Genomic DNA, 26964 nt, shown 5'->3' with positions numbered 1-26964 from the left:
AAAGCTCCTGGGACTCTGAGGAATGAGCTCTCTTGAAAGCAGAAGCTCCGGGGACTTAAGTTCTAACGTCCCATAAAGACCAGAGAAATACCAGCAATTCCATTCACTGCAGCCAGCTGCTGCCTCCACAGTAGAGTCTGATGGAGTCTGCGTGGCACACCAGCAAGAGCAGCCCCACAACTGGGCATGGGGGACCTAGCTACGGTTTGGTTTGGTCTACTGAGACAACGTTCTTCCAGAAGGCAGCCAGTGGCAAAGGTTAGACTGTTTTTCAGTTCGGGGCCTGGAACTCTCTCCTCGCAAGATACCATTTTAACACAGCGACAAAGACTCAAAAACAAAAGAAACTTGTTCTTGAACACAACCCACTACAGAACAAAAGGAGAAGCCTGTAAGGGCCCATTTTGTCTTTTCATACAAAGTTAATCTTACTTGGGGACTGTGTGCAAATGAATGATAGAAGGCCTGTATTATGCAGTGTTTTAGTCAGTGGGAGAGAGTGAAAGAGGTAGAGAGGGAAGGCAAAGATCCCCTGATGTGGAGGAGTGGTTGGCATGCCGAGGGCGCTGCTCTGCTTTTGGAGGGGGAAACTGCACTCTCGCAACGGGAAGCCAGGGATTAAGCTCGACCGGCAACAGTGCCGTAATCCTACATATTTTTTTTATATATAATTACTATCCGGAGGCTGCCAGAGGTGGGGGCTTAACTAACTTTATTCTTCCCGTGTTCGGTTCCCTGTGCCAGGGGTGTCTCGTTTCATGCTCCCCTGGAGGCCTAGGTCTGGTTGGTACCAAAAGGTGTATTTCACCCTCGGCTCAATCGATTAAGGCTGAAGTTCCCTAGCAGTTGTAGAAAACAGGGCATAGAACATTCCTTACCAAAGGAAAGGGAGGTAAGGAATGAAGGGAGGGATGAACTAGAAAGAGGGAGGGAGAGAATGAGAGAACACAGAAGGTACCCAGTGGGACTCCTGATTTACAGTCATAACACCCTCAACACCATTTTACAGCCCACAACACATCTGAAACAGTACACGGTACAAATTAACACCTGTTGGAAGGAGGTCAAGACATTCTGCATTCATGAAGTTCTTGGGGAGAATCACCTCACAAACAGCCTTTTAAAGGGCTAGAGTACCGGGTCCAAAACAACCACTGAGTTTAACAGGTTAAAAGGGCTAGAGTACCGGGTCCTAAACAACCACTGAGTTTAACAGGTTAAAGGGCTAGAGTACCGGGTCCTAAACAACCACCGAGTTTAACAGGTTAAAGGGCTAGAGTACCGGGTCCTAAACAACCACCGAGTTTAACAGGTTAAAGGGCTAGAGTACCAGGTCCAAAACAACCACTGAGTTTAACAGGTTAAAGGGCTATAGTACCGGGTCCTAAACAACCACTGAGTTTAACAGGTTAAAGGGCTAGAGTACCAGGTCCTAAACAACCACTGAGTTTAACAGGTTAAAAGGGCTATAGTACCAGGTCCAAAACAACCACTGAGTTTAACAGGTTAAAGGGCTAGAGTACCGGGTCCAAAACAACCAGAGTTTAACAGGTTAAAGGGCTATAGCCATCGTATGCCTGGACAGTTGCTCATCCCTGCTTTGTGATGTGTGCGTTGACTGTGAACCAAGATTGTCCTCCCTTTTTGTTAGACATGTGGTTTAACAGTCGGTTTTACCTTGTAAAAAATGATTATGGTGATTATTATGAGTGCCACTTGAATCCCATTGGACAGTGAGCGATACACTTACAAAGAGAAACATCTTTAATTCTGACTCTGTGGCCAGGAAAGACGGAGCATAGTGGATATTATCCTGCCTAGCCACCCCCTTAGATCCCTTTCGGCTCAGCTTTTGAACCTGCAGCTAGCGCGTAAACAGCGCTAATGAAGGACAAATTACCATCCTGATCCCTTTGTCTCTGAGCTGTTTTACCCAGTGGCTGGCTTTGATCTCAGACAGAAGAAAGAGAGAGGGGGAGAGCAAGAGACAGGGGGAGAAAGATAGATGGAGCGGGCAGGGAGGGGGGGAGAGAGAGCGAGCGGGGGAGAGAGAGCGAGCGGGAGAGAGAGCGAGCGGGAGAGAGAGCGAGCGGGAGAGAGAGCGAGGGAGAGGGAGAGAGAGAGCGAGCGGGAGGGAGCCAGAGGAGGGAGAGAGAGAGCGAGCGAGAGGGGCCAGGGAGGAGAGAGAGCGAGCGAGAGGGGCCAGGGAGAGAGAGAGCGAGCGAGAGGGGCCAGGGAGGGAGAGAGAGCGAGCGAGAGGGGCGAGGGAGGGAGAGAGAGCGAGCGGGGCCAGGGAGGGAGAGAGAGCGAGCGAGAGGGGCGAGGGGGGAGAGAGAGCGAGCGAGAGGGGCCAGGGAGAGAGAGAGAGCGAGCGAGAGGGGCCAGAGGGAGAGAGAGCGAGCGAGAGGGGCCAGGGAGGGAGAGAGAGCGAGCGAGAGGGGCCAGGGAGGGAGAGAGAGCGAGCGAGAGGGGCCAGGGAGGGAGAGAGAGCGAGCGAGAGGGGCCAGGGAGGGAGAGAGAGCGAGCGAGAGGGGCCAGGGAGGGAGAGAGAGCGAGCGAGAGGGGCCAGGGAGGGAGAGAGAGCGAGCGAGAGGGGCCAGGGAGGGAGAGAGAGCGAGCGAGAGGGGCCAGGGAGGGAGAGAGAGCGAGCGAGAGGGGCCAGGGGAGAGAGAGCGAGCGAGAGGGGCCAGGGAGAGAGAGCGAGCGAGAGGGGCCAGGGAGGGAGAGAGCGAGCGAGAGGGGCCAGGGAGGGAGAGAGAGCGAGCGAGAGGGGCCAGGGAGGGAGAGAGCGAGCGAGAGGGGCCAGGGAGGGAGAGAGAGCGAGCGAGAGGGGCCAGGGAGGGAGAGAGAGCGAGCGAGAGGGGCCAGGGAGGGAGAGAGAGCGAGCGAGAGGGGCCAGGGAGGGAGAGAGAGCGAGCGAGAGGGGCCAGGGAGGGAGAGAGAGCGAGCGAGAGGGGCCAGGGAGGGAGAGAGAGCGAGCGAGAGGGGCCAGAGAGAGAGAGCGAGCGAGAGGGGCCAGGGAGAGAGAGAGAGCGAGCGAGAGGGGCCAGGGAGAGAGAGAGAGCGAGCGAGAGGGGCCAGGGAGAGAGAGCGAGCGAGAGGGGCCAGGGAGGGAGAGAGAGCGAGAGGGGCCAGGGAGAGAGAGAGAGCGAGCGAGAGGGGCCAGGGAGAGAGAGAGAGCGAGCGAGAGGGGCCAGGGAGAGAGAGCGAGCGAGAGGGGCCAGGGAGGGAGAGAGAGCGAGCGAGAGGGGCCAGGGAGAGAGAGCGAGCGAGAGGGGCCAGGGAGAGAGAGCGAGCGAGAGGGGCCAGGGAGAGAGAGCGAGCGAGAGGGGCCAGGGAGAGAGAGCGAGCGAGAGGGGCCAGGGGGAGAGAGCGAGCGAGAGGGGCCAGGGGGAGAGAGCGAGCGAGAGGGGCCAGGGGGAGAGAGCGAGCGAGCGAGAGGGGGCAGGGAGAGAGAGAGAGAGAGAGAGAGCGAGAGGGGGCAGGGAGAGAGAGAGAGAGAGCGAGAGGGGGCAGGGAGAGAGAGAGAGAGAGCGAGAGGGGGCAGGGAGAGAGAGAGAGAGCGAGAGGGGGCAGGGGGAGAGAGAGAGAGAGAGAGAGCGAGAGGGGCCAGAAAGAGAGAGCGAGCGAGAGGGGCCATGGAGAGAGAGCGAGCGAGAGGGGGCTGGGAGAGAGAGAGCGAGCGAGAGGGGCCATGGAGAGAGAGCGAGCGAGAGGGGGCTGGGAGAGAGAGGGGCGAGAGGGGCCATGGAGAGAGAGAGAGCGAGAGGGGGCTGGGAGAGAGAGTGAGCGAGAGGGGGCAGGGAGAGAGAGCGAGCGAGAGGGGGCTGGGAGAGAGAGCGAGCGAGAGGGGGCTGGGAGAGAGAGCGAGCGAGAGGGGGCTGGGAGAGAGAGCGAGCATGCGGTGGGATGGGAGAGCGAGCGTGTGGGGGAAGGGAGGAAGAGCGAGAGGGCGAGCACGAGAGGGGGGGGGGGCGCGAGGGACGGGGCGAGCGAGCGCGAGGGGGGAGAGCGAGCGCGAGGGGGGAGAGCGAGCGCGAGGGGGGAGAGCGAGCGCGAGGGGGAGAGCGAGCGCGAGGGCTGCAGTCTCCTCAGTCACCGTTTTAGCTGTGTCCTCTTCATCCTCTCGCCATCGTTCAATCTGTCCCTCAACTCCCTCTGTGAAAGCCGTAGAAGCGGAGGTGTAAAGAGGACAATTTTATTCTCTCAATTCTTTCATGTCCTCTCCCATCCTTCCCTCAGCAACCTCTATGAAAAGAGCCCTTTGTCTGAGATCCAAGGCATTTTTACTATGATGTAGCCAACACCCAAACATTGAGGTGCCAGTCTAATTTGACAAGAAAATACCAATGCTGTTAGCTATCGTCAATTCAATTCCCCCAAGTGATTAAGTTTTTTTTAAGGGTTCACATCAGTATAATGTCACAAAAGTGCAAATTGCCCATCAAGGGCTGCCAACATTTCCCACGTCACAGACAGGGGGTACAAAAGCTGTGGTACGTCTGATTCCTAACAGGGGAACAACTACAAGAAAGGTAGCGTGGGCCGCAATTGAATTTGGCAGGATATCAGCAGCCATAGCCTTGGTCAGCCTTTCACAAGTGTGCACCTTCTCCACTTGTTGCCGCAGTGCGCCACAACACACATATATAAAGTACGTGCAAGGATGCTGGGCTGGTAAGAGCGTGGCGTAAACGGTGTATAAACAGACCGGGTTCTCAGAGCGGAAGCCAGTTTATGCAGGATATTGGTTTATGTCGTGTTCAGGATATGCTTGCCTGAACACGACAAAAGTCATTTTCCTACGTCCATTTTGTCCCCGAAACATTAGAACAACCTAATATAGGTTGCTGAGCATAAGGAGTAAAGCCGCAGGCCAGTTGTCGAGGTGTAACGTTCCATCGCGTCCGATATCATTGAACTGCCCTGGCAGTCACTGGCCCCCCTCCTGTCTAGCTGCACCTCTCCCATTAATCGGATGACATCACAGAAACACGTCAGCAATAAAAGACGACTGAAGGGAGAGGACATCCAGAGCCCGTGTCTTTTATGCACTTGTCCCTGTAAAACGTTCAACTTTACGTTCTTGAAACGTCGACAACCGATATTTCCTTGGACTACAGAAGCTGCCAGGTGTTTATCCCTGCGATCAATACATTTGGTCACCGTCTCCTAAACATAATCTATAAATAGAGAGATACCATGCAGCCTTTTTAAGGTCACATGTACGAGTCCTGAACGGCTCTTTGGGCGAGGCTGCCCGGGCACATGACTGCGTCAACAAGTGCATTGTTGCGCTCAGCAGTCTACCCATGACACACGGTAGCATAAAACCGTGTTTTAGAGAGACATCGAATACTGAAATACAAATAAATTGGTTGAAAGCCATTTTTACTTAAGTAGACACATGATTAAGGATTGGTAGTGTGCATTTGTTAGCATTACACAACATGGTACAATGTAATTGTGACAAAGCCCTTAGTAAAAAAGTCCTTGGGGAATCGGGTATTCTACCAAACTGACAAGCTATTGCTTATCATTCAGATCTTGGCAATATAGTTTTCATATTATGAAACGCTTTGACAAGAATAAAACCTGTCACTGCATTTACGGTCAAGGACAAGTGCCAACACTGACTATCGCTGTTATCTTTCCATCTTGATTTAATGAAACAAGACGAGACACAACAGTGCAGGTAACAAATGACTGTTTGTTGACTGAAGTGGGAAGAGATGTAGTAGGTTGGGGGGGGGTTTATTCCTAACCAGATACAGTGTTTATATCCATGTTGAGAAGGCTTGTGGGTCAGAGGTCAGAACTATTTTTGAGCTTGCCTCCACGGTGCTTCCCTTTGACAAAATACAACCCAGGGAAGAAACAAGACTCTTGTTGAACATTTCAAAAACAAAAGAAAATAGTCACCAGAGCAGAAACAAAAAGAGGAAAAACAAACAGCCTCTGACAGATGGAGACAAAAACTGTCACCTTGATTAACTACAAACACAACAACAGAGAGACTGACAACGTGCAATTCAACAGAAGAGAGGAAACGGGGAAGAGACCTTGACGCTAAAACAGAATCACAGTTGCACTAGTCCGCAGACAGTTTTGCTTCCGTCAGTCCCGTCTCACAGATGAGCCAGCAGGGTGCGGAGTGAACCCTTGACATTTTATGTGGGTGACAGGCGAGATTCCTCACTCATGTCGGTAAGCATCTGGCCTACCCCAACCCCCCTTAACACACCTTGGGCCCAAGCCCGGCAGCACTCACCCGTCTGCGACAGAAGGGCAGCCCCTGAGTGATGATGTTGATGCTGAAGAGCCGGAGCACTTTCTGCGGGGGCAGTGGAGGCTCCTTAGCCACCTTGACCACCACTTTTGGGTCTGCCACTATGTCCAGGGCCAGGCTCTCCGGTGTTGCCAGGGGGGCCTTCTCTTTCCCAGAGGCCTTGGGCATCTTCTTTCGGGATCTGGAAGATGTGAAAAGGGGTATGGGGCAATGCCTCAGCATTGCAAGAACTGGGACTAGTCGGTCATATCCCAGAGGGGGAATCAGGGGCGGGGTGGCTCAGGGAGCAGGTTGTTGTACGTAGTGGCCGGGGGGAATTCGACTCTTCTCTCTGGAGCTCTTGAAAACACGAATACAACCCTCACGGTGCGCTGTTGATGCTGGTCTGTCCACTCCGAGCTCGCTCCTCAGCTCATCACCCCCCTTTAAAATATCCCAGAGCGTGACGTCACCGCTGAGGTCCCTGCCAGGCAGAGCAGCTGTCTGCCATGCCTCAGGATAGGCCACGCCCCCTCAGAACGACGAGTCACTGTGGAATCCGGCTCCCTGACCCCCTGGGGAGCAATGTGTTTCACCGGTCGTCCAAAAATGCAGTTATGAGGAAGCTCAATGGGGTGACGTGCAATCTCCCTAGACCAGACCCCCTGCTGTCCTGCCTGCTCCTCCCTGACTTACCACTGTAATCAGCTGCTTTGACATGGTCTCTTAACGCAGTGGTTCCCAAACTTCAGTCGGGCTTTCAACTTACTCTTGAAAGGTGCGATAGTAGAATGCACAAGGTGACATTTCTAAATTGGGTAGTGCATCAGCAGTTCCTCTTGTCATGTCAGTCATTACATACCTTAGAGAACTATTTACAATTGGTCAGAAATGTCCAGATCAGCTGGTCCGTGTCAGGTAACTTTTTTTTTTTGGGGGGGGCAATGTTACAGTATTGCAGTGGGACATGACACCTGTCATAAGTGACAGTTCAAGTGTGAGGAACACTTAGGCCCATGTATATGAATGCCTGATACCGTCGACGACATCAAATCTAAAGTGAGGGTTAACAGAGACTCAACTCTTCCGTGCTGCCGGCCAGGGAGTTATGGCATCATACTAACCTTGACTATGATGCTGAGGCGGATGAAGGATATTTAGGGCTGCCGTTCAACACAGCAGACAGATGTCAGAATGTGTGACATGGCCACTTCATCGAGGCTTTATGTGACCTGCTGGAGTCAGGATGGATAGGCTTTAGGCCTACAGCAGACACTCTGATGACGGCATAACTGCCGAAACGTTACCCTGTCCGCCAGAAAAGAAGAAAGGTGAAATGTGTGTATGTGGTTTTTTTTTTCCAATAAACTTTTCGGAGAGCCACCGTTTCCCAATGTTTCTTGAACTTGAGATTTCATTTGAAGGTTTAAATCTCCCTTAGAAGAGCAGGAGAAGTTCTCCAACTTTTTTTAATTGCCTCCACTTCTACTTCTTCTGGGACGATGTATTCCACAGACTGTGCTGCTGCATGCCGGCTAGGACATTTCTCAATATAGTGTGTCAACCTATTGGGAATAGACGCCATTACCATACCCACATAGGTCACACATCTCAGCACTTCCTCAAATTCTAATCAAAAGGCTGGAGAAAAGAAGGCTGGAGAAATAAATAATTGCTATGGGAAAATTTAACTACAGAAGAAGAAATAGGTCTGGATCAGTGGGGATTACAGAGTCTTCACAACTCGGCAGAACTGACTGACAAAGAATGCCGACTCTCTCTCCCTCTTCACCCCCCTCCCCTACGCTCTGCCCTTCCCTTATCAATAAAGATGTAATGAAAAACAAAGAGGAGAGGCCTCTTCTTTGTGTGTTGCTTCTGGATGTTGGCAGGCAACTGAATAATTCATAAATACACTCCCTGCTGTTTGAGTGTGTGATTCTAGTCTGGATGCAGAGTTAGCAGCATTAGTACCTATCCCACTGAGGTTTAGTGTAAACAGTCAAGAGTGCAGACACATGGATACAAGCAAGGCAGGCCCATCAGTGATAAAGGTGACCACAGAGACACCAGCAAACCACCCTGAATAGGCCACAGCAAATGTATCTCCCATGACTTTATTCTGGCTACATTAGTTTTTTGGCTAATCTCCGACTACCAAACTATGTGCCACGGACCCACTGCCGAGGCTCATGTCTGTTAACATGATATAGGACCAAGGTAAACGCTAGGAATGGCAGCCATGAGGGATTTAACCTTGGGTCCTGGGGAATTCAAGCCCAAAGCCTTCGGTTTGAGGGAATCTCTTATCCTGAATGCCATGCAGTTTAAAACAGCCTCCAGACGTATGTTAACTTCCTAGACTTGAGGAGATTTAGAGGTCAGGGTTTAAGGTAGAACGGGGAGGATGGGAGATCAACTGAGCGGTACTATAAAAAAGGTTAATGGTTGTGGTTACAGTTCAAGTGGACGCCAATATGCTAACTTCGGTGGGCTATATTAGCCTATAGGATCTTAACCTATGGTCTGATCTTCTTAATGAGAATATGCTAACTCCGATGGGCTATATTAGCCTATAGGATCTTAACCTACGGTCTGATCTTCTTAATGAGAATATGCTAACTCCGATGGGCTATATTAGCCTATAGGATCTTAACCTACGGTCTGATCTTCTTAATGAGAATATGCTAACTCCGATGAGCTATATTAGCCTATAGGATCTTAACCTACGGTCTGATCTTCTTAATGAGAATATGCTAACTCCGATGGGCTATATTAGCCTATAGGATCTTAACCTACGGTCTGATCTTCTTCATGAGAATATGCTAACTCCGATGGGCTATATTAGCCTATAGGATCTTAACCTACGGTCTGATCTTCTTCATGAGAATATGCTAACTCCGATGGGCTATATTAGCCTATAGGATCTTAACCTACGGTCTGATCTTCTTCATGAGAATATGCTAACTCCGATGGGCTATATTAGCCTATAGGATCTTAACCTACGGTCTGATCTTCTTCATGAGAATATGCTAACTCCGATGGGCTATATTAGCCTATAGGATCTTAACCTACGGTCTGATCTTCTTCATGAGAATATGCTAGGTTTACCTGCATGGTGGTAACTCATCCTCAGTAAACAAAGCAATTGACATGCTCAAGCATTTTGGTCAAAAGCAATGAGCACACACACACACACCAGCCAGTGACCTCAACCTCGGGATCCCTAAGGTTGCATTCTGTGAGGAGAAACGCTGATGTGTCAAAGGGTCAAGCCTTTTTGGACCTCGAGTTTCTCAGCACACTTAGATGTTTCTGACCATGACAGCCAATGCTGCTAAGACTGGGACCTATATTACTGAAACTAAAACTCCAAGAACAAGTGGAAATATGTCTAAAAATTGAGTCAATGCATTGGTGGATGTTAGCCTGTGACTTAAAGAGGGAATCCACCGTAGGGGGAAACAGTGGCACTGTCCGCCCCCACCACCGTTGTCGTTTTTGTCGCCGAGCTGAGAAGCGTGGCGCAGCACGGTCAACTGCAGTACAGATTTTCCTTCTATAGCACATGCAAGGATTTACAGGGAGGGGAAAAGGGTTCTGTTTGCAGTACCTTTTTGATATTGTAATATCCCAAATGGACATGGCTGTCTCACCATTGCAAAATGCATCAGGCCAACTTGTGTTTTAGAAGACATAAGACTAAGCATGCTTACAAATCCATTGAAATAGGAAACACATACGGTATATCCGACTATTCAAAAAACAGGAACCTGTTTACGCGTAACCATAGCAACACATTCCCTTATTTCACACATCTGGAAGGCACCGAGAGCAAAATCAGACAAAGCATAACGAGGCTCTTCTGGCCTGGGCTTGTATGGGGACTGGGCATGATGGATCGCTGAGAAGGCTTAGCTCAAACCGGACCACACACAGACCGTTTCCTCGCTGTTTACATTATAACACACTTGCAGTCACACCTCCCTTGCAACAGTGAGTGATTAGCCGTACCAATCTATACAACACATGCTAGAACACAAAGTTGATGAATGAGTAATCACACACACGCTTTTCACTACACTCGCAATAACATCTGCTTACCATGTGGATGTGACCAATAAAATTGGACTTGATTCGATTTTGAATGAGTAGTTCAGCCCCTTGAACAGCGACGGCCTGCCACTGTGTACAAGTGTGGGTTGAGGTTCCTTCCTGTTTACATTAGCATCCTCCGTTGGGCATAAACACCAGCCGACAGCTTGCGATTACGGTCGCAGAAGCTATAACCCTATAAACAATAGCATTGAAGATACAGGCAAACGTTAAAATGACTTTCACATGGATCGGACACCGGAGTAAAGAGAGATACCTAGTCATTTGGTACAACTGAATGCATTCAACTAAGAACATTCTACACAGTATTTGAAAAAGAGAAAATAACATCCACATAAGATTAAGAATAACACTTCTGGTTGGTGATTGATTAGTTCCTAAGAAAACCAGCTGAAGTTTAAATAGACACTGTTGAGACATAGGGCTGTGTTCACCTCTGCAGAGGCACAGCCATTTCCATATCCTAATTGTTAGACATTGTATTGCTTCAAAATCTGAAAACGTCCATGGAGGAAAGTCAAAAAGCCAACAGCTATTTTGCAGAATGAAGACGAGTGGCCGTGCTTCCTGTTGCACTACTGGCCTGGGAGCAGCAACGTGTCAACTCTGTCAAGTGTTTTAAACCTGCCTCCAGTCTTTCCAATAGGAATCCAGACCTTCTCTGCCACACTCAGTATACACACACACATACTAAAGGCGCAACAGAAAGCTCATTTGAGAGAAGAATAACTAGCTTAAGATCATAAGAATTGCAAGCAGCCATTAATCTTTAATGTCTAGGGCTGCTTGTGTGAGAACTAGTCCTTAAAACACATTTCTCCAAGGACAAACAAATGACAAATTGGCTTGGTCCAGGCACACGTATGTATGTGTGCGTGTGTGTGTGTGTGTGTGTGTGTGTGTGTGTGTGTGTGTGTGTGTGTGTGTGTGTGTGTGTGTGTGTGTGTGTGTGTGTGTGTGTGTGTGTGTGTGTGTATATATATATATATATATACACACACACACACATACATAGTATACACACACACACACACACACACACACACACACACACACACACACATAGTACACACACACATACATAGTACACACACACACATACATAGTACACACACACACACACACATACATAGTACACACACACACACACACACACATACACACACACACATACATAGTACACACACACACACACATACATAGTACACACACACACACACACATACATAGTACACACACACACACACATACATAGTACACACACACACACACATACATAGTACACACACACACACACACACACACACACACACACACATAGTACACACACACACACACACACACAGTACACACACACACACACACACACACACACACACACACACACACACACATACATACACACACACACACACAAATTGCTCAAAAAAATTAAGGGAACACTAAAATAACACATCCTAGATCTGAATGAATGAAATATTCTTAAATACTTTTTTCTTTACATTACATTAAAATGATCAATGGAAATCAAATTTATCAACCCATGGGAGGTTTGGATTTGGAGTCACACTCAAAATTAAAGTGGAAAAAAAACAAGTCAAAATGAGGCTCGATAGTGTGTGTGGCCTCCACGTGCCTGTATGACCTCCCTACAACGCCTGGGCATGCTCCTGATGAAGTGGCGGATGGTCTCCTGAGGGATCTCCTCCCAGACCTGAACTAAAGCATCCGCCAACTCCTGGACAGTCTGTGGTGCAACGTGGTGTTGGTGGATGGAACGAGACATGATGTCCCAGATGTGCTCATTTGGATTCAGGTCTGGGGAACGGGCCGGCTAGTCCATAGCGTCAATGCCTTCCTCTTGCAGGAACTGCTGACACACTCCAGCCACATGAGGTCTAGCATTGTCTTGCATTAGGAGGAACCCAGGGCCAACCGCACCAGCATATGGTCTCACAAGGGGTCTGATGATCTCATCTCGGTACCTAATGGCAGTCACGCTACCTCTGGCGAGCACACGGAGGGCTGTGCGGCCCCACCAAAGAAATGCCACCCCACACCATGACTGACCCACCGCCAAACCAGTCATGCTGGAGGATGTTGCAGGCAGCAGAACGTTCTCCACGGCGTCTCCAGACGGTCACATGTGCTCAGTGTGAACCTGCTTTCATCTGTGGAGAGCACAGGGCGCCAGTGGCGAATTTGCCAATCTAAGCACAACACCCACCTGCGGACGTCGGGCCCTCATACCACCCTCATGGAGTCTGTTTCTGACCGTTTGAGCAGACACATGCACATTTGTGGCCTGCTGGAGGTAATTTTGCAGGGCTCTGGCAGTGCTCCTAATGCTCCTCCTTTCACAAAGGCGGAGGTAGCGGTCCTGCTGCTGGGTTGTTGCCCTCCTACGGCCTCCTCCACGTACTGGCCTGTCTTCTGGTAGCGCCTCCATGCTCTGGACTCTGACAGACACAGCAAACCTTCTTGCTACAGCTCGCATTGATGTTCCATCCTGGATGAGCTGCACTACCCTGAGCCACTTGTGTGGGTTGTAGACTCCGTCTCATGCTACCACTAGTGAAAGCAACGCCAGCATTCAAAAGTGACCAAAACATCAGCCAGGAAGCATAGGAACTGAGAAGTGGTCTGTGGTCCCCACCTGCAGAACCACTCCTTTATTGGGGGTGTCTTGCTAATTGCCTATAATTTCCACCTGTTGTCTATTCCATTTGCACAACAGCATGTGAAATTTATTGTCAATCAGTGTTCCTTCCTAAGTAGACAGTGTGATTTCACAGAAGTGTGATTGACTTGGAGCTGCATTGTGTTAAGTGTTCCCTTTATTTTTTTGAGCCGTGTATACACACACACACACACACACACACACACACACACACGAATGGCCATAATGTACAATGGAAAGTTAGGAAGTGTGTTCTAAAAACGCGGTGCCCAACGCTCTATGCTCAACGAGGCGGGCGCCCCCTAAAATAAGGGCACTGTGGCTTTGTCACTGGGGCCTAATAATTGCCCCAATGCTCCATCCTGACGCAGAGGCCTGGGGCCAGACAGTTGTCAACAGAGAGACATTCCAACCTAATCCCGGGTGGCGAATGTCATAAAGCTGTGCCGCTTGTCAGCCAAGCCAGGTGGCGAGCAACCGAGGCTCTGCTGCTACAGGGGTGAGGCAGGCGGCAGGGGAAATGCCACAGTCAATTTATGTAGATGGAAATGGTTGAGGGAGGTAGGGACGAGAGGACGTGTGAGCGGGGGCAGTGTGTTCATTGAGCCAAACGTTTATCCGTGTTACTCAGTGATCCCAACTGTTTGGCTCCACTCTTACCTCTTGACATGTTGTGTCTGGAGTCTGCCTACGAGCTGCCACAACTACAGAGGGTTGAGAGGTATGGCCCAGAGTAGGAGGTGTGTGTGTGTGTGTGTTTTCCGTCAATTTAATGAGTACCTTTGCATTCACCACACAGTATTTGAGATGAGGTCGTTTAAAAGCTGGGATTGAGTTCATGCTTCCTCTTTAATGAAGAGGTTGTCAGTGAAATAAACACATCTACTGTAGGCCTACACCAGACAGTAGAATTCATCCAGGCTCTCATCAAGTCCCCAGCTGTTGACCCTCATCGTATCCACACAGTCGACCTCTCCTAGTACCTCCGTCCACCTGCATTGTTCACCAGAGTGGCTCTGTGTCTCAGAGGCTCTGACGCTACCCCAGAGGAGCAGACAGGGTAGGCCCACACACACACGGCTGAATGAGGCTGTCCAGTGACAGTGGGTAGCAGATGGGAAATAGACGATTTGTGTGTAAATCCTGGGATGCTGCTCTGGCGGCACAGCTGCAGCAGACAGTCTGAGCCTATGGAACCCCACAGCAAGAGCATTACCTCCCTCTGGTGGACAGTGTTGGAACTTATTCTGAGCCGTTTTCTATGCTGTTTTATTAGGCTACATTGAAATCCAAGTTTATTTGTGGCGTACACAGATTAGCAGATGTTGAAACAGATGTTAAAGCAGGCGCAGTGAAATGCTTTGTGACCGTGTAATACCATCTTAGAGAGATTTCAGCACAGGAAGCTTAATCCTCAGTCACTCTTTCCCTGAGGGGTTTGTGAGGTTTGGATGAAATAGACTGGCACTAGGGTGGAATCATGAGAGTCGCATAATAATAGTTACCAGGGTCAGGATTTTTATTCAAACATCCAACCAGTGTGGGAGGGAGGGAGACATGGAGCAGGCTGCCTGTCACCTACAGACCACACAGCCATCACCAGCCAGGGCCGTTGTCATAGAGACCTGGTGCCATAGCCAATCATCCCTCCCTCCCACACCACAGTAGGGGTCCAGATACAGTGGTGTGCAACACACGAGCTAGTTCCAATGATTCAAGTCTAGTCAGTGACGTGCAAAAATTCAACCTCCGTTATTATTGCACGTTGTAGCTAGCTCACAATGCCCTCGGATGATAGGTTCAATTAACGTGAGACGGCAGGAGATTGTCTGCCATCTCCATGTGTCCAGGCCGGCCAGGTTTCCATGAGAACTAGTGTAAAATTGCGTCGGCGAGGGCTGAGGCGCAGCGGTGCCAGCAGCAGGAGAGTCAGACGGGAGTTCAGCTGCATTTGCCTTGGCGTGGGCGGACGGGTGCACGTGACCTTTTGCGGCTCAGCTCTGCCGGGTCTCGTCTCTGACGGGCAGCCGGCGTGTGGGAAAACACCACGACAGGCTGGCTTCTCAGAGTTAATTCCACATAACAGGTGGGATAGAGGGAGGACATAGCGGAGCCACCTCCGTCGCAGAAGTCAGACAGACCTGAGTTTACAGAGCTGTTCAGGGGTACACTTATTCATTTCCTGTACCGCCGTATGCATATCCCTTGACATTTACCCCTATGATTGGATGCAAAAATGGACTTCAGCTCAAACGCTCGCAGATGTCTGTATGCAAGCAGGCAGACTTCTGTGAGTAAGCGTGTGGGCTGAAGTGTCCAAAATGTGCAAGTACAGACATGCAGTGTGTTCCTGTGGCCTTGGCGGTGGCAGGACGACAGACTAATGTCTCTCCCATACTCTCCCATACTGTGGAACTAGTCAATGTCACTACTGCTACACTACCAACACAAAGCTGAGGCTATGGAACCCTGACCTGTTCCCCGAATTTGCTACCTTTTTCCTGGACCTGCTGTTTCCCACTCGAACGCTCTCGAAGTCTGAATGCCCGGCTACGAAAAGCCAACTGACATTTACTCCCGAGGTAGCCGATGACATCAAAAGTTTAAAAACAGTGATTTTCATACCCTCTCATGGGGTAGAAACTAGCTTTTAAGATCAACTGTCTTGTACTTTTAATCCTACCCTGTGAAAGAGAAGCATTATTTAGGACCCATTTTCTTTTTAACCACCCGTCATAGAAAGGCTCGGTCTTCACAATATGTAGACACTGGTTTGGTGCTGGAGACAATGAACCGGAGGTGAAAATTGGCTAATTAATTGCTCTTTAAGCAATGTAATGTTCTGAGAGTACCTGAACACCCCAGTGGAGGCTGTGTTGGCCTTGTTACCTGGCAACCTGTTGGGGAGAACTACGAGAGATAAAAGGGAGGAAGAGATGGAGGGATGGGCGATTGAGAATGACTTGATGCAATGAGTTGTCGCAACGCCGACAAAACGATGCCATCTCCCTAAGGCTAGCACTTTTAGCTGGATATCCAGGCCTCTGTAGCCTGAGGTGAAAAACACACACAGGGACACAGGAGCCATCTTGTTGCGATCCATAGCGTAGGACTGATGGACGAGGCAACCAGCATTGACATTCTCCTCAGGCCTGGCTAGAGCTGACCTGCTTTGTTAGATCAAACAAACAGGGAAAGCATTCGTATTTAGCCTTAACAAGGTTCCAGTTCTCCCCAAAAACATAATTTACTGCCAAAAATCCATCCATAAACGAGCATCTGAACACAGAGCTCCACCGCATACAGGATAACAGAGATTAGAATGGAGTGAGCATTCAGCTTCCATGAGGGATAGACTGCATACAGAATAACAGAGATTAGAATGGAGTGAGCATTCAGCTTCCATGAGGCATAGACTGCATACAGAATACCAGAGATTAGAATGGAGTGAGCATTCAGCTTCCATGAGGCATAGAATGCATACATGATAACAGAGATTAGAATGGAGTGAGCATTCAGCTTCCATGAGGCATAGAATGCATACAGGATAACAGAGATTAGAATAGAGTGAGCATTCAGCTTCCATGAGGGATAGAATGCATACAGGATAACAGAGATTAGAATGGAGTGAGCATTCAGCTTCCATGAGGGATAGACTGCATACAGAATAACAGAGATTAGAATGGAGTGAGCATTCAGCTTCCATGAGGCATAGACTGCATACAGAATAACAGAGATTAGAATGGAGTGAGCATTCAGCTTCCATGAGGCATAGAATGCATACATGATAACAGAGATTAGAATGGAGTGAGCATTCAGCTTCCATGAGGCATAGATTGCATACAGAATACCAGAGATTAGAATGGAGTGAGCATTCAGCTTCCATGAGGCATAGAATGCATACATGATACACAAATTTTATTTTCTAAAGTTTGAAGGTTGGGGTAGAAACTTGTAATGAATTAGACCCATTGAGTTTATTAAACACTGAAAATGGGAGACCAAAAACAAATCCAAGTTTTTCCTCTGATCTTCTATTCCTAGCAGGCTTGGATCAACACGCTGGCATTCCGGAGGCAGCTGGGACGGTTCCCTGCTGGGTGTGTGGATGCTTTTGAGTAGGCTACATTACCGTCCATAGAATCAGTAGAGGAGGTGTGTGGAGACTATTCTGTTTGAAGGACACGCAGAGGCGACGCAGAGCTCCAACCAGGCGACGCAGAGCTCCAACCAGGCGACGCAGAGCTCCAACCAGGCGACGCAGAGCTCCAACCAGGCGACGCAGAGCTCCAACCAGGCGACGCAGAGCTCCAACCAGGCGACGCAGAGCTCCAACCAGGCGACACAGAGCTCCAACGTGAGAGCAAAACAACAACCTTGGCTGCGTAGCCTTGAAGCCGGCAGGGGCCTGGCTCAGGAGAGTCGCCGTGCATCATCTCCAGTAAAAGGGCATAGTTAATTAGGCCGTTATCAAATATTCAAACACCATGTCTGTGAAGTGCCTGCTCCGGGCAGCACAGTACAACCAACAGATGGGACAGAGGGAGGGGGAACAACTCTGCTGGTCTCAGCCCAGGCTGGCCTCCCCTCACCTGGGGAGCAGACAGGAATATGACCCAGCCCCCCTCCAGAGAACCAAGGGGCAACTACAGGGGGAAAAAGCAATGGGGAGCGATTCACTGTCGGATGTTCCGATTGATTGAAGCCACCAGACTTGATCTATGATCGGTGCAAGTGGGATTTTTTTTTTGAGACATGTTTAAGAGGATGGAGGAAGTTTGAGTAGGTTTCTACAGGAAGTCCAAACGGTAGCCTAGCAACACAGTAAACATGGACTTTTTTTTACTCAACGTCTCAATGTTATGAAAAGTATAAATTCTCGGGCAAATAATTTGTCATTATCGGGGCATTTAAGCCACTTAAACGATCAAACGACTCGAATCCATCCGGACTCTTAATTCTTCTGCTAATGCGAGCGCTGCTTATCAGAACTTGAGAGCCCTTTTTCATCCACAGCAGAACCAGCAAAAAAAACTTCTGAGTAATCCATGAGGAAACAGAAAGAGACGGGTGCCTTTAAGTGGTTGCATAGCAGGTAGCATTGCTACTCACACTGCAGAACAGATGTCAGTCACAGTGTGGTGGAGCAGCAGGGTTACGCCAACAGCGTTGCTTTCTCTGCTGCACTCAAGAGTCCCTCCATTGATTTATTAGGGGAAATCTCTCTCCTCTGTCGCACCGGAGACTCACGGAGAGATTGGCAAAGCAGGGGCCACGGGCGCACAACCAGATATCCGCCGCGTGGTAAGGCAACACTCAACTGTTGCGCCATGTCTCGGGCTGTATCATGGGTGGACATGGCTGCCTGTGTTATTGAATGTACTGTGCGACCAGATTTCTGTGCCGAAAGGAAATACTTGCAACCATTAAGATGTGTTTGTTTGTATTAGCAGAGTAGGCATGGCCATGTTATTGACCATGATCCAGAGAAGTGCTGTAAGGTAACACTGAATTGTTACAGTCTGTTATGCTTTTCTGTTTTGTGTTATTGGCCTGGATCCAAAAGGCCTTTAATCCCATAGAGCCAGGGTCAATGACTCAATGGTCCAGTCACACAGTAGTGGTGCCATGTCACAGACATGTACTCTTGCCTCCCATTTGGTCCTGCTCTAGTCCTTATCTGGGTCCTGCAGCACAGACCAGGCTACAACGGAGATCTGCCCTGCTCTGGCCCACGGACTGACTGGCAGAAAAAAAAACTTGTTTTCATTCAAAAAACCATCAAGCAACAACACTAAGAGTAGACTAACCATCCGAGCTGGCAGTGTTGATCATGTCAGGGTTGTGCTTTAATTCAAAGAGGAGAAGCTTGCGTTAAGATTCACCAGAGTAGAGCACCACATCAAGAGACACTTGGGTAGTTGTTTGATGATCAAACTCCAATTCAATTTATTCCCCAAACAGTCATCTGGAATTCCTTCAGTTGAATTTTTAAGAGGTTTCTTTTAACTGTCAAGCTGAATTAGCTGCTATTTACGAGGAAGAAAGGATAAACTTCTCTGTTGACAAACACTGAGGGGTTAAAGTGTTAACTGCTTTAAACTAAAATCCCCTGAACAATAAACAAGCAAGGAAGATAAATATATTTCTAACAAGAAAAATTCTTTAAAAAACAACGCTCATTAGTCAGTAATTAAGAACACAGCGTCATGTAAACAAACATTTTAGACTTGGTAGGTTGATGGAATCCTATGGGCATTCCTTCTTACGCAATCTGTTAATTACTGAAATGGTTTACCCACTTCTATTTTAATAGGATTATAACTGTGGGATGATAAATAAAGTTAGTGTATCTAGAAAGCTTAGTGGAAAACTAGCCTCCCATTAAGCCTCTCATTAGGTCTAGCAAGTAAATAACAGGCTTCGGGTTCGAGAGGATAATTCGTACAATGTACATTTAACAAGTCCATGTGGCTTGCAGTACAGTGAGGTCATACATTTAGTATTAGCATGTGACACAGGACCACATATCAGTACTTAAGGATATAACGTTGCTCCCAGACAAGGCCCAAATAATTTGAATGCAGAAAATATCGGGGGTGGAGATTTGGGTGCCTTGTGAGAATTTGTTGGCGAGTGGGTAAGCCGCCTCTAGTATCTGTTCTATATTGGCTGCCCTGCAATCACTGGAGAATAAACTGGATGAGCTTCAATAAGTGCATCGATGACAACGTCCACAGTGACCGTACGTACATGTCTCAAACAGAAGCCATTGATTACAGGCAACATCCTCACCGAGCTAAAGACTAGAGCTGCCGCTTTCAAGGGGTGGGACACTAATCCGGACCCTTATAAGAAGTCCCACTATGCCCTCAGACGAACCATCAAACAGGCAAAGCATCAATACAGGAGTAAGATCGAATCGTACTACACCGGCTCTGACGCTCATCAGATGTGGCAGGGCTTGCAAACTATTACAGACTACAGACTACAAAATGGAAACCCGGCCACGAGCAGCACAGTGACGCGAGCCTGCCAGACAGGCTGAAGGCCTTATATAGTCGCTACAAGGCAAGCAACACTGAAGCAGGCATGAGAGCACCAGCTGTTCTGGAGGAACAGCGGCTCTCCGTAGCCGATGTGAGACCCTTTAAACAGGTCAACATTCACAAAGCTGCAGGGCCAGACGGATAAAAAGGACGTGTGCTCCGAGCATGCGCGAAGCAACTGGCAAGTGACTTCACTGACATTTTCAACCTCTCCCTGACCGAGTCCGTAATACCTACAGTGGGACAAAAAATATTTAGTCAGCCACCAATTGTGCAAGTTCTCCCACTTAAAAATATGTGAGAGGCCTGTAATTGTCATCATAGGTACACTTCAACTATGACAGACAAAATGAGAAAAGAAATCCAGAAAATCATATTGTAGGATTTTTAATTAATTTATTTGCAAATTATGGTGGAAAATAAGTATTTGGTCACCTACAAACAAGCCAGATATCTGGCTCTCACAGACCTGTAACTTCTTCTTAACCTCTAGCGTCGAGCAATCCCGTATCCGGGAGCGTAATCATAGCCTCAAGCTCATTACCATAACGCCACGTTTCCTATTCATGAAAATCACAAATGAAATGAAATAAATATATTGAAACACAAGCTTAGCCTTTTGTTAACACTGTCATCTCAGATTTTCAAAATATGCTTTAACCAAAGCTACACAAGCATTTGTGTAAGAGTATTGATAGCCTAGCATAGCATTAAGCCTAGCATTCAGCAGGCAACATTTTCACAAAAACAAGAAAAGCATTCAAATAAAATAATTTACCATTGAAGAACTTCGGATGTTTTCAATGACGAGACTCTCAGTTCGATAGCAAATGTTCATTTTTTCCCAAAAGATTATTTGTGTAAGAGAAATTGCTCCGTTTTGTTCATCACATTTGGCTAAGAAAAAAAAAACGAAAATGCAGTCAACACAACGCCAAACTTTTTTCCAAATTAGCTCCATAATATCGACAGAAACATGGCAAACGTTGTTTAGAATCAATCCTCAAGGTGTTTTTCACAATTCTATTCGATGAAAAATCATTCCTGGCAGTCGGTTTCTCATCCGAGGCAAACGGAAAAATACTGCAGCTGGAGACTACGCAATAATTGCGACGGAGGACACCAAACGACCACCTGGTAGATGTAGTGTCTTATGATCAATCTTCCAATGATATGTCTAGAAATACGTCACAATGCTGCAGACACCTTGGGGAAAATGTGGAAAAGGTGACTCCTAGCTCCTCCACAGCCATATAAGGAGTCATTGCCTTGAGGTGGTTTCAAAAAATGCGGCACTTCCTGATTGTATTTTTATCTGGGTTTTTTCTGTGACATCAGTTCTGTGGCACTCACAGACAATATCTTTGCAGTTTTGGAAACGTCAGAGTGTTTTCTTTCCAAAGCTATCAATTATATGCATATTTTCATGACAAAATATCTTGTTTAAAACGGGAATGTTTTTCATCCAAAAATTAAAATAGCGCCCCCTATATCCAAGAAGTTAAAAGGCTCCTCTGTCCTCCAATCGTTACCTGTATTAATGGCACCTGTTTGAACGTGTTATCAGCGTAAAAGACACCTGTCCACAACCTCAAACAGTCACACTCCAAACTCCACTATGGCCAAAGGACACCAGAAACAAAATTGTAGATCTGCACCAGGCGGGGAAGACTGAATCTGCAATAGGTAAACAGCTTGGTTTGAAGAAATCAACTGTGGGAGCAATTGGGAAATGGAAGCCATACAAGACCACTGATAATCTCCCTCAATCTGGGGCTCCACGCAAGATCTCACCCCGTGGGGTCAAAATGATCACAAGAATGGCAAACAAAAATCCCAGAACCACACGGGGGGACCTAGTGAATGACCTGCAGAGAGCTGGGACCAAAGTAACAAAGCCTACCATCAGTAACACACTATGCTGCCAGGGACTCAAATCCTGCAGTGCCAGACGTACTGGCTTAAGCAGGGGGACACATGTCCATAACTTTTTGGTAAAAACTCAACTCGTTTTGTTTGGAAGACAAAGTATGCCGAGTTGCATCCAAAGAACACCATACCTACTGAAGCATGGGGGTGGAAACATCATGCTTTGGGGCTGTTTTTCTGCAAAGGGACCAGGACGACTGATCTGTGTAAAGGAAAGAATGAATGGGGCCATGTATCGTGACATTTTGAGTGAACCTCCTTCCATCAGCAAGGGCATTGAAGATAAAAATGTGGCTGGGTCTTTCAGCATGACAATGATCCCAAACACACCGCCCGGGCAACGAAGGAGTGGCTTCGTAAGAAGCATTTCAAGGTCCTGGAGTGGCCTAGCCAGTCTCCAGATCTCAACCCCATAGAAAATCTTTGGAGGGAGTTGAAAGTCCGTGTTGCCCAGCAACAGCCCCAAAACATCACTGCTCTGGAGGAGATCTGCATGGAGGAATGGGCCAAAATACTAGCAACAGTGTGTGAAAACCTTGTGAAGACTTACAGAAAATGTTTGACCTCGGTCATTGCCAACAAAGGGTATATAACAAAGTATTGAGATAAACTTTTGTTATTGACCAATACTTATTTTCCACCATAATTTGCAAATAAATTCATAAAAAATCCTACAATGTGATTTTCTGGATTTTGTTTTCTCATTTTGTCTGTCATAGTTGAAGTGTACCTATGATGAAAATTACAGGCCTCATCTTTTTAAGTGGGAGAACTTGCACAATTGGTGGCTGACTAAATACTTTTTTTGCCACACTGTACATGTTTCAAGCAGACCACCATAGTCACTGTACCCAAGAAAGCAAAAGTAACCTGCCTGAATGACTACCACCCCGTAGCTTTGAAAGGCTGGTCATGGCTCACATCAACACCATCATCCCGGAAACCCTAGACCCACTCCAACAGAACCACAGATGAAGCCATCAATACTGCCCTTTCCCACCTGGACAAAAGGAATACCTATGATACAGCCTATAGGGAGGAAGTCGGAGACCTGGCAGTGTGGTGCCAGGGCAATAACCTCTCCCTCAGCGTGAGCAAGACAAAGGAGTTAATTGTGGACTACAGGAAAAGGAGGGCCGAACATCACTCCATTCACACCCCCTGTATATAGCCTCATTATGGTTATTTTATTGTGGAACTTTTGGGGGGTTTATTTAGTCAATATTGTTGGTTAAGGGCTTGTAAGTAAGTGTTTCACGTAAGGCCAGGTCGATTGTTGTATTCCAGGTCTCACGTAAGGCCAGGTCTATTGTTGTATTCCAGGTCTCACGTAAGGCCAGGTCTATTGTTGTATTGCAGGTCTCACGTAAGGCCAGGTCTATTGTTGTATTCCAGGTCTCACGTAAGGCCAGGTCTATTGTTGTATTCCAGGTCTCACGTAAGGCCAGGTCTATTGTTGTATTCCAGGTCTCACGTAAGGCCAGGTCTATTGTTGTATTCCAGGTCTCACGTAAGGCCAGGTCTATTGTTGTATTCCAGGTCTATTGTTGTATTCCAGGTCTATTGTTGTATTCCAGGTCTATTGTTGTATTCCAGGTCTATTGTTGTATTCCAGGTCTCACGTAAGGCCAGGTCTATTGTTGTATTCCAGGTCTCACGTAAGGCCAGGTCTATTGTTGTATTCCAGGTCTATTGTTGTAAGGCCAGGTCTATTGTTGTATTCCAGGTCTCACGTAAGGCCAGGTCTATTGTTGTATTCCAGGTCTCACGTAAGGCCAGGTCTATTGTTGTATTCCAGGTCTATTGTTGTATTCCAGGTCTCACGTAAGGCCAGGTCTATTGTTGTATTCCAGGTCTCACGTAAGGCCAGGTCTATTGTTGTATTCCAGGTCTCACGTAAGGCCAGGTCTATTGTTGTATTCCAGGTCTCACGTAAGGCCAGGTCTATTGTTGTATTCCAGGTCTCACGTAAGGCCAGGTCTATTGTTGTATTCCAGGTCTCACGTAAGGCCAGGTCTATTGTTGTATTCCAGGTCTCACGTAAGGCCAGGTCTATTGTTGTATTCCAGGTCTCATGTAAGGCCAGGTCTATTGTTGTAGGCCAGGTCTATTAAGGCCAGGTCTATTGTTGTATTCCAGGTCTCACGTAAGGCCAGGTCTATTGTTGTATTCCAGGTCTCACGTAAGGCCAGGTCTATTGTTGTATTCCAGGTCTCACGTAAGGCCAGGTCTATTGTTGTATTCCAGGTCTATTGTTGTATTCCAGGTCTATTGTTGTATTCCAGGTCTATTGTTGTATTCCAGGTCTATTGTTGTATTCCAGGTCTCACGTAAGGCCAGGTCTATTGTTGTATTCCAGGTCTCACGTAAGGCCAGGTCTATTGTTGTATTCCAGGTCTATTGTTGTATTCCAGGTCTATTGTTGTATTCCAGGTCTCACGTAAGGCCAGGTCTATTGTTGTATTCCAGGTCTCACGTAAGGCCAGGTCTATTGTTGTATTCCAGGTCTATTGTTGTATTCCAGGTCTCACGTAAGGCCAGGTCTATTGTTGTATTCCAGGTCTCACGTAAGGCCAGGTCTATTGTTGTATTCCAGGTCTCACGTAAGGCCAGGTCTATTGTTGTATTCCAGGTCTCACGTAAGGCCAGGTCTATTGTTGTATTCCAGGTCTCACGTAAGGCCAGGTCTATTGTTGTATTCCAGGTCTCACGTAAGGCCAGGTCTATTGTTGTATTCCAGGTCTATTGTTGTATTCCAGGTCTATTGTTGTATTCCAGGTCTCACGTAAGGCCAGGTCTATTGTTGTATTCCAGGTCTCACGTAAGGCCAGGTCTATTGTTGTATTCGACGCATGTGACAAATAAAACGTGATTTGAAACATGGACATTTTTCTTGAATGACAGATTTTTACCTAGTCCGCAACCTTTCGGTTACTGGCCCAACGCAAACCAGTTACATGCTACCTCTATTCATCACAGGGGCGCTGTACCTAGTACCTGCCCTACTTGCATTAACTCAGTGTTCAGATGCCATCTGGGCTGACCCCTGGCTGTCAGACAGGCGTATAAAAAGGCCTCCCTCCCCCAGAAGGGCCTTGGCCTTGACTGCCCCTGGGGCATTGTCTGGAGAGGATCCAGGTCCAAAATGGGACTGAACAATGCTGGTGGCATGTGTGGCAAGACACACACACAGTAGCGGTCTATGTGATGTCTGTACATAGGCCTACACACCTCGTCCACATAGAAATTAAGACATTTGCAAGCCAGGCAGCAAAGCAGACGCAGCCTGGCCCCCTCCCTCTCTATGCCAGAACACAGAGGTGTACCATTGAGATCACCAACATTGAGTTTTAATTGTTCACATGTTCAAAAGGCCAGTAGCACCCCTCCCCCAATTGTCCCCTAGATTATGGCAGTTAAAGGGTAAACACACACACACACACACACACACACACACACACACACACACACACACACACACACACACACACACACACGCAGGCAGGCAGGCAGGCAGGCAGACAGTCACAAGGCGGCTCAGTCACCATGGAAGCCTAATCTCCCGTTCTGTCTAATCCACCACCCCAGATGGTTTATGGGGGATTTATTGTCAGGGCTAATGGGGAATCCCAGAGGAGGGAAGTGCATATGCATATTCCACATAAATCATCTGTGATGTGGTGTTGAGATTATAAAAATACCAAGGAGGATAGTTTTATGATATCATAAACTATCTACCACAGTCTGACCGATGCTAGTTTATGTTAAGCCTATTGCAATGAACCAACCTTGTCCTTTAAATATACACACAGTAGACAAACTGCACAACAGCGGCCAAACGGACAGCAGCCATATCTTACCCCTACACATCCACTACGGCATTCATGAACCACCACGTTGTAATACTGTATGATGGAATGCCTCTAATTGCTTGGAACAGAAAGGCATCTGTTGTAGAGAACACAATAGAAGTTGATCAGAGCGCTACAAGCAGGTTAGTTACAGGTTTAGTTAGAGGTCATTTGAAGAGGTCGTCAGTGGTGTGGAGGTCGTTAATGCACAGCATGTGAGTAGTCATGGAGCGGAGGTTAAATCCCAGAGTTCACTGTACCTTGTGGGAAACATGACCCCACTGACTTCCACTGGGAGAGTGCTTTCTGTCTCTGACAGTCTGTGTCTCTGACCGTCTGTGCGTCTGTGTAGCAGCAGAGGAACTTGGCAGGCAGTCAGGCTGAGAGTGATGGCGAGTAAGAGGAGGAAGAGAGGGTCTAATTCAGGAGCCTCTCCTAACCCAGGCCATGTAGTTCAGAGAGCCACAAGCCCCCATCTGTCCCCTTCAAGACATGCCAGGCAGAACAGCTTACTGATACATTCCTCCACACAGGCAGCAGCCTACTCAGACTTTAACACAGGGCTGTTTCTTCATACCAGCCCCGTGTTGGTTCCAGCACTTCCACACCTCTCACGGTGTTTACTGTATCACACATACGTCCATCCCACCGTGATTCAAAACACTCGTATTCCAATAGCAAAGCCCATAAAGCCTAAAGATGCACTGCAATCAAGGCTGTTTCTACATTCAGGCCTGGTGTTGGTAGCAACACTTGAACCGCTCACAGTTTGCTCAATCACATACACAATTGACCACCACACCACGATGGGAAACACTGGGGTAGCCAGAGAAAAGGGGCCTGGCTATATTGGTATAGCATATGACATAGCACAGCCTTATTTAGTCCACACACTGCTAACATGCACATAGGCTTGTTTAAAAGCACTTCTCCCATCCCCTGAATATAGGATATTTGACCCTGTTCAGTTCCTCTTTATGACAAACAGACCGAGTCTCCAGCTGTGAAAATGTATCAGACACACTCCAAAAGGACTGAACACACTCTGTTGGGGGGGGCGGGGGGGCTTGA

At 47.9% G+C, this 26964-nt stretch overlaps 2 protein-coding genes across 4 annotated transcripts in view; both read right to left on the bottom strand.

The window, feature by feature from the left end:
- The window catches only part of LOC118376312 (F-box/WD repeat-containing protein 7), a 97977-nt gene extending 91290 nt beyond the window's left edge, over positions 1 to 6687 (bottom strand). For 2 of the 3 annotated variants that reach the window (XM_052464697.1, XM_052464698.1), the window contains exon 1: positions 6272 to 6687. In XM_052464697.1, the coding sequence (XP_052320657.1) occupies positions 6272 to 6511 (240 nt within the window). In that variant the 5' untranslated portion in view covers positions 6512 to 6687. Of the gene's footprint in view, positions 1 to 6244 lie in introns of all 3 variants that reach the window. The other variant, XM_052464696.1, reaches the window with a different exon arrangement.
- A 3727-nt stretch (positions 6688 to 10414) lies between these two features.
- LOC118383027 (F-box/WD repeat-containing protein 7-like) overlaps positions 10415 to 26964 on the bottom strand; it is a 104789-nt gene continuing 88239 nt past the window's right edge. The window contains exon 5 of the mRNA XM_052464701.1: positions 10415 to 10559. Within this exon, the coding sequence (XP_052320661.1) occupies positions 10488 to 10559 (72 nt within the window). The 3' untranslated portion in view covers positions 10415 to 10487. The remainder of the gene's footprint in view (positions 10560 to 26964) is intronic.

The sequence above is a fragment of the Oncorhynchus keta genome, chromosome 16, assembly GCF_023373465.1.
Source record: "Oncorhynchus keta strain PuntledgeMale-10-30-2019 chromosome 16, Oket_V2, whole genome shotgun sequence".
Lineage (NCBI taxonomy): Eukaryota > Metazoa > Chordata > Actinopteri > Salmoniformes > Salmonidae > Oncorhynchus > Oncorhynchus keta.
The sequence above is the reverse complement of the archived record's forward strand: the minus strand, read 5'-3'. Positions and strand labels throughout refer to the sequence as shown.